The 8,504-nt window shown below is 46.1% G+C and overlaps 1 protein-coding gene across 2 annotated transcripts; it reads right to left on the reverse strand.

Moving 5' to 3' along the window:
* Positions 1-1,556: 1,556 nt before the first annotated feature.
* Positions 1,557-6,630, reverse strand: LOC311247911 (uncharacterized protein). Of its 2 annotated transcripts, none has more exons than XM_084338894.1 (6): positions 6,504-6,630; positions 6,032-6,058; positions 3,651-5,541; positions 3,468-3,527; positions 3,195-3,266; positions 1,557-1,801 (listed from the first exon to the last, which is right to left on the reverse strand). In XM_084338894.1, exons 3-6 carry the CDS (start codon positions 5,536-5,538, stop codon positions 1,599-1,601), a joined length of 2,223 nt encoding a protein of 740 aa, XP_084195020.1. In that variant the 5' UTR covers positions 5,539-5,541; positions 6,032-6,058; positions 6,504-6,630; the 3' UTR covers positions 1,557-1,598. The 2 variants fall into 2 exon arrangements, with proteins under 2 accessions (XP_084195020.1, XP_084195021.1); XM_084338895.1 differs by having other exon boundaries at positions 6,032-6,055; positions 6,504-6,545.
* Positions 6,631-8,504: the final 1,874 nt, after the last annotated feature.

The raw sequence follows: 8,504 nt of genomic DNA on the forward strand, positions 1-8,504 counted from the left end.
CTCACGCCGGAGACGCGGCAGGTGATGGTAACGTACAGGATGGTAACGTACAGAACTCCATGAACACAGAACTCCATGAATACAGACACAGATACAGATACAGAACGACCCGACCAGGACTGGAAGGGAGGTCCAGGTATATAAAGCCCTCAGGGGCGCTAATCACAAACTATGACAGCTGCGTGATGGTAATTGAACAAGAAAGTCCAAGGGTGGGGGCTGGTGAAGAGTAGAGGAGAGTAAATCATCGCAAGGGTGGGGGCTGGTGAAGGAGAGTAGAAGGCAGGGAAATGTTCTCACAAGGGTGGGGGCTGGTGAAGAGTAGGAGGCAGGGAAAAGTTCTCACAAGGGTGGGGGCTGGTGAAGAGTAGGAGGCAGGGAAAAGTTCTCACAAGGGTGGGGGCTGGTGAGGTGAGGAGACAGGGAAAAAAGGTCCAGGGAACAGGCGAATCCTCACAGTGTTGGGACTAACGCGTTACAGTAACAGCATTACTTTTGGCAGTAATTAGTACTCTAACGCATTACTTTTTAAATTCAGTAACTCAATTACCATTACTAAATGGTTCGTTACTGCGTTATTTTTATGTATTGTTAAAATGTTACCTTTTCCTGTATTGATCTGAACCGTAGTAGAGTACAGGGGAGCGTGCCGGTCATGTGACGTGCTTGTTACAGCTAGCCGGACTCCGGTCATTCCCTCTGTAAGGTGGTGACAGTAAACCAGGTGCCCGTTCTCTCATGGACTGGGCATTTATTTCCATTTGCAGGGTTGTCAACAGCTCTCTATTCTTAATGTTATTGACTTAACGTTACACACAAATTAAATGCTATACCTTTCTCTACCGTTCCCACGTACACTCTGAACACCATAATCTTACAACACTAACGTCACAGTGCCCAAGTGCGTCCACCTTTTTATAGGATTCTATCACATTTGCATAACAATAGCGAATATTACGTACCTTGCGCCGTTTTCATTGGAGTTTTTTACAAAACAACGCTGTTTTATTTGTCCTATATATGCGGATATCATTTAAAAACTTAAATTTTACCATTTTAGTTCCCTTTAGACAACAAACATAATGCTAATGATGCACTTTAATTATGATAATTAGGTGGCCATTCACGGTCACTGTACTGAGGTGACGTGAGGGCGCATTCATAGTTTAACGCTCCTGTGTTCAGATCGCATTTTCATCAACTTTTACCGACCTGCTGACCTGTGAACTGTGAAAAAAGGTCTTGGAAAATGGAGTTCTTTTGTTTGAACCTGTTTTCATCCTTTAAAATCAATGCTGCCATCTACTGTCAGCTGGAAGGTAGTGTCGTTTGTCTACCATCTCATCTCAGGAGCAAACAACATCCCCATTTTATTTGTCTAACAAACAAAATATTAATCACAATCACTTGTCACATTAACATTTGTGAGTACATGTGTTTTCAACAAAAATATGACAAATTTAACACAACAGCCAGCACTTCATAAAATTTTATAAACATTATATAAAAAATACAATAAACATAACTTAGAACAATAACTATTTACAGAACACCATACATATTTATAAATTTTTTCATTCGCTCACTCATTCATACACTCATTCATCCAAACACCAGTAACACCAGAAACTAGCATCTTCGTCCTCCTCCTCCTCCCACTGGACACACATGGTGTGGAACCATTTGTGACAGTTGTCACACTGGACCCACGACACCAAACCCTCAGAGTCCACAGGGGGGTTCGCCTTTTTACACCGGCCACACCGCCAGATCCCCAGCTTCTGCCTCTTGGTGGTGTGACCTGCAGTTAAAAAGAAATTTATTATTATGACGCTGCTTGATTACAATATACCAAGGTCCAATAATAAGTAAGGGATAATGTATAGCTACGAGGTCATTGTCGCAAAATAATTGACCGACACGGAGTTTAAAATACCGAGGCGCAGCGCTGAGGTGTTTTAAACGTCAGTGAAGGTCAATTATTTTGCGACAATGATCGAGTAAAGCTATACATTATCCCGCTTATTACATGGCTAACTTACTAACAATATACCTAATTCATCGACAAGACTAGATCAAATGAAGACGCAGTTGTTCTGTGGCTCTGTCAGCCCAAATAAAGTGATTATTATTATCGGCAGCCGGCAGGTCTCTGGTCTGATTGCATGACTGAGTGCAGCTGTGCATATGCTGAGCAGCACTGATACAGTGTTGTAGTGGGCTTGATTGCGAACAGCTGCGCACAGCGGTCATTATTGTCCCACAGCGGTCATTATTGTGTGATAACGGACCTCTGACACGGGCTATTGACCAATCACAAGCAAGCATTTCGGCGAATGTGAAAACGCCATGTAATAAATATGAATAACTATCTATATAGTACTTTTCACACAAGTTTTCAAGTTTCAAGTTTCTTTAATAGTTGTCATACAGAAGTACAGAATACTTTTGTACAAAATGCTTCTTACTGTTGCGCTCCAGAGACTGTGCATGACAAGATAAGTATGAAATAAAAACATAGTAAAAATTAGAAGAAAAAAAAAGAGGTCACAGTGTTCAGTTTAGACATATGTACAATGTTCGTAGACGTAGTTACCATACAATATACAATACTGTGCAGTGTACTAATATACAATACTATATAGTGCAAGGCATAAATGGACAAGGTGCAGTTTAGGTACAATTCACAGTAGGTGTACGAGTTGTAGTGCAAATCCTTTATCAATAAATATAAAGTGTAAGTGTGTTTGTGTGATCTAAAGTGTGGAGAGTGGGTGCTGCAGTGTGTTGTTTGTTTGAGTGAGTGTGTGTGTGCGTGTGGGTGTGTGTGCTGTGTGCATTTGATGGTTGTTGCATAGTGATTATTGTTCGTTTAGCGATTATTGTTCGTTTAGCAGCCTGATGGCCTGGGGATAGAAGCTCCTTCTGAGTCTTTCTGTGCTCGCCATAAGACTCCGGTATCGCTTGCCTGACGGCAGCAGTTCAAAGAGGCAGTTGTTCGGGTGGCTCGAGTCCTTAATAATTCTCTTAGCCTTCCCCTTGCACCGCTTGTTGTAAATGTTCTGGAGGGTGGGAGGGTGGACCACAGTTCAAAGTGCCCCACAGCAATTTGTATAAAATCAGCAAATTTTTTACAAAATAAATAACAATTCATAAGTTTGCCCTGACAAACTCAAAAAACATAAGTAACATGCCGATGGGTGTCGTGGGTCTGGCGTGGGAGGAGGAGGATGTCGATGCTCCTGTTGGTCCAGGAATACAGGAGGCTGCAGACACAAAAAGGGAGCACCACTCAAAAAAATTATTTTGTTTGGTTTGGTAAATATTGCGCTATGAACAGTCTATCAGTGTACTGTGTGTGTGTGTAGGCCGTAGGGGCAGGTACAATAAGAGTTTTTCTTCCTGTTCCTTTTGGCCATGGACATTTGTAGATCGTGTTTTTTTCACAGTTGTTTGAAAAAGCTTACGGTGGGAGGGAGAGGAAGTTGGCTGGGACACCCGGTGGGACTGCGGTGGGACTGCCGGCTCTGAGAAAATGGTTAAGAAACAATAAAACATGATTATTTATTCATAAAAAAATTTATACTTTTTTGCTAACTGAGAATGTTGTCTCCCAAATAACTGTTAAAAGAAAACAAATAAATAAATACCATCCATTATGGCTGTTGGGGAGGAAGAGGTGGAGGGGTGGTGATCTTCCCCTCTCAAAGCAGGCAGGCGAGTGCTGGTGTGGAGGCTAGAGGCGGGCAGCAGACTGTGGGAGGCAGAAGAGGGGGGCATGGAGGCTGAGGCTGAGGGACCGGCGATGGAAAGACCGGAGCTGGTGGTGGGAGCGGCCCCGGGGGACACTCCTCTTCTGCGGCTGGGGAGAGAGCCACCACGCGGGGTACGGGAGGAGGTTGTGGGAGTCCTTAAAGTTTCAGCCCGCTGCCGCTGTCGGTCTGCCCTGGCCAGAGCTCCTGCCTCGGCGCGGGCGGCGCGGTCCTCTGTCTCATCGATGGCATCCGTCATCTCCTGGGCGGTGAGCAGGCGGGCCTTGGTGGTGTTCCTCCTGACCTTTCCAGATCTTCTTGTGAACTCTATCTGGGCCAGGAGTTGTCCCAGGTCCGCTGTGATCCTCCCTGCTGTTACAAGGGGGTGGTTGAGGTAGGGGTTGGGGGGTGAGTCCTGGACTAGAGCACGGGGGCTGGGTGGGGGGCTGGGAGGGGGGCTAGGAGCACGGGGGCTGGGTGGGGGGCTAGGAGCACGGGGGCTGGGTCGGGGGCTAGGAGCACGGGGGCTGGGTGGGGGGCTGGGCTGGGGGGTAACAGCAGGGTTGGCACCAGGAGATGCAGGGGGAGGGGCAGACGGCATGACCCTCGACCAATCAATAGCCGCAGGGTCCAGAGGGTAGAGGCCACACCTCCTGAAGCCAGCCACCACCACCCTCCGATCTTTCTGCCTCTGGTAGGTGTCTCTGAACACCCTTGAAAACTCCTTTTTAGAAATCATGAAGGAGTGGCTAACTGCCGACAGATCTCCCACAAGCCCGGAGAAATCTGCCTTCAAGGGTGCAAAGAAACTCACATCCAGAGGCTGAAGGATGTGAGAGGTGTGTGGCGGTAGGCACAGGAGAATGACCCTCTCCCTCTGTGCCGTCCGGACCAGCTCTGGATCCAGGTGGGACTGGTGACCGTCCATCACAAGCAGCAGCGGGCGCTCCTCCGTGGCATACTTCAGGAAGTGGTCGGTGAACCACTTCCTAAAAAGCTCTGAGTCAATGTACCCCGCTGGCGACTTCCCGTAGAGGGCATTGGGGACTCCCTCCCTATTGTAGGGCCCTCCTGGGTAGCCCCCCTTATAAATAATAAAAGGGGGGACGTCCTCCCCAGCCGCGTTGAGGCAGGCCAGGACCGTGATGTGTTCCCTGGTTCCCTGGGCCTGCCTGTAGGCGTGCTTCGTCCCACGGGGCACAACGACCTTCCTCCGGTTGGAGTCCATCTGAAACCCCGTCTCGTCACAGTTATAAATATGACGGGGTTTCTCCCTCAGCCCGTGCTCCTCCATGGTGCTGGTGAGGAGCTTGAAGTATTCTTCTATGGCCCCCCTCTTAGCGCAGGCTGCCCTCCCACGGTCAATGGTGTCCGGGATCCGGATCGTGAGGCGATGGTGTTGCCTCTCCCTAAAATTGATCCACCACCCCTGGCCAAGGGATGTTTTTAGGTTCCCTGGGTGACGGAGGTTATAGATGGCCAGGGCGTGGGCCAGGACCTGCGACCTCGTCAGCGGAAACCCATAACTGGCAGAGTACAAGCAGTACTCCACCAGGGAACTCTCATCTTCAGGGGTCAGATAGGTGCCCCGGCCGATGTTGCAGGCCAGAGACACCTTTCCGCTGAGTCGGTCGATCAGGCTGGACTTAGGGACCTCGAACAACGTGGCTGCCCGCCTCGCACTCCACCTGCCTGCTCTGACCTCTGCAATGGCCTGATCCATGGCCTCCTGGGTCCACAGACGCACCTTCCTCTCCCTCTTCCGCATTTGCCGGATATTAGGCATGCTCTGCAAACACACAAAAATATTTTAAACAAGAAAGTAAAATAATATGAACTTTATTATTATTGTACGACTGACGAGTTTATTTTATTTGATTTATTTAGCACATTATTTAAAAAAAAACAGTGCTAGGAGGGAACTTATGTGAGTGATTTATGATGAAATTAAATTAGATTTGAATTGTTTTTTTGAATATGGATAAGGAGGTTGTTGACCTCAATGATGAATTTAGTTTATTGCTATGGTTTGTTGGATATGAGTGAAATTCTGATGAAAAGATGCAGAACAATGGAAGGTATCAAGAACATCTTGCCTTTTGTTAATGAACTTGAATATGAATGAGCATGAAACCAAAATGATTATGCTGAAATATTACCAGACATGCAAACACACACACACAACCTTACCTTCACCCAGTTCAGCATGGCAGCCTCACACACACACACACACACCTCCATTCACCTGTAGAGAAACAAACAAGCACACACAAACCTACCGTGTCTGCTGTCTGACTTTGTCACTGCTTCAGATGTTTTTTTATACAGAGATTGAGAGAGAGAGAGAGAGAGAGAGAGAAAACCAGTTCATTATTTTCCCCGCGAAAATTATTGTTCTCCCTTCGATTATTTTCGCGCAACCTCAGTTCATCACTCGTTCAGACAAACTTAGATCTCTTATTAAGATTACAAATGTACAACACATTTCGTCGGACAAAACACTGGCTATATATGCTAGCAACATAACCAAACAATCTGACTTCATCTTGGGGCGAGTGGGAGTTCGTGTTTAAGGAACAGGAAGCTACTTTTACTTGGAAATCAGCGTCGCCCCGAACACATTCGAACAATTATAACGTTGCAGTGGTACAAACGTTCACATCTAGTAGTCTTTAGATGACTAAATATAGATGAATACTCATGAAATTTGATATATATACTCTAAAATAAGTATGATTTCATATCACCTACCTTTCGACGTGAAAATCTGGTGGGGCTGTGAGGAAAGATCCAGAATGCCGCGCAAGATGGGGCGTGACCGAAGTTGGGTTTGGGCGTTCCCAGATAAAGAGGGTGACCGGGATTGGTTTACGTTCCGTTACCTCCACTCTACAATGTGGTCATTTTTATTTTTATGACCCCATTGTTTAGCAGAGTTCAGTGACGTGAATGCAAATGAATGGAAACTGGCAAGTTGATCAACAGATTTTGACTGTAAGAATCTGTAAGGGTATTAACTCTTTGACTGCCACGCTGTTTTTCCATCTTTACTCCCTGGAGCCAGCTTTTTTGACCATTTTCACGATGTTTGCAGACGTATATTCTATATTATAGCTATGGAGACAAAAGTATGGCTTTTTTGGCAGGCACTATTTATACTCCAACAGGCAAAAGAACGTTTAGTTCTACATGCCTGTGTTCGTGCGCTATCCCATGCAGAAAATCATCCCGTTTCAAAATAATCCAGTCTCGTTTTATGGAACGTGAGATATGACGTGTGTTGTGCAGCATGCGCATTTTCGTGCGGGTTGCTCGTCTGAAACCTATATTGTTTTCAGGTCAAAGGTAAACATGACCATATATGGAATGTTTCTATTCACAAAGCCACCATGGGGGCGGGGGTCGTTTTCCGACGCTGGGATAATTACCCTCCATGCAGCCCCTCCCTCCCTCACCCAGCCACTCCCTCACCCAGCCCCTCCCTCCCTCACCCAGCCACTCCCTCACCCAGCCACTCCCTCACCCAGCCCCTCCCTCCGCGCATGCGGAGCTAATGGGGGGGGGGGGGGGGGGGGGGCGGGACATGTGAAGCACTGAGAGCGGAGCGCTCGCTGCGCCCCGAGGGGGGGGGGGGGGGCACAGCGAGGAACATGTGAAGCACTGAGAGCGGAGCGCTGCGCCCCGAGGGCCATGTTTCACGCTGGTATGTTTATATTAGACGGAGAGGAAGCCGTCATTGTTCCTGTCGGTGGGTTCTGCTCCGCGCCGCGCCGCTTGACAGCTGACTGTATCTTAATAACAATCCCTTGACTGTGCTCATCACTTGTCACACACACAATATGCTTATGTAAACATTTTTTGTAAAAAAAAAAAAATGAATAAATTGGTTGTGTATTCTGCTGCTCTGTTTATCAGGATTTGACTATCGTGAGTTATGTGTGAATTAATATGTAACTAGCATGAATTATGTGTGAATTAATATGTAACTAGCATGAATTATGTGTGAATTAATATGTAACTAGCATGAATTATGTGTGAATTAATATGTAACTAGCATGAATTATGTGTGAATTCATATGTAACTAGCATGAATTATGTGTGAATTCATATGTAACTAGCATGAATTATGTGTGAATTCATATGTAACTAGCATGAATTATGTGTGAATTCATATGTAACTAGCATGAATTATGTGTGAATTAATATGTAACTAGCATGAATTATGTGTGAATTCATATGTAACTAGCATGAATTATGTGTGAATTGTAAAGTTGTTTTTGGAACTGCTTATTCCAAAGTCAAAGATGTAACTTGACCTTTAACCCATGAAGGGAAAATGAAATCATTCTAGTCTTGTTACTTTATTCATTCTGTTTTGCTGATTGTATCCCAGCCTGCCTTTGGGGGCAGAGGGGTGGGGGGGGGGGGGGAGGGTTCAACTGAGGGGAAGTAATTGTCTAAATGAGAGGAGGGAGGGTTTATCGTGCATTTTGTAGAAACACAGCCTGGTTGGTACAGTCGAGTAGAAACAGCCTGGTTGGTACAGTCCAGTAGAAACAGCCTGGTTGGTACAGTCCAGTAGAAACAGCCCAGTAGAAACAGTCCAGTAGAAACAGTCTGGTTGGTACAGTCCAGTAGAAACAGTCCAGTAGAAACAGTCCAGTAGAAACAGTCCAGTAGAAACAGTCCAGTAGAAACAGTCCAGTAGAAACAGCCTGGTTGGTACAGTCCAGTAGAAACAGCCTGGTTGGT

Source organism: Notolepis coatsorum (genome assembly GCF_963971535.1).
Source record: "Notolepis coatsorum genome assembly, contig: SCAFFOLD_58, whole genome shotgun sequence".
Lineage (NCBI taxonomy): Eukaryota > Metazoa > Chordata > Actinopteri > Aulopiformes > Paralepididae > Notolepis > Notolepis coatsorum.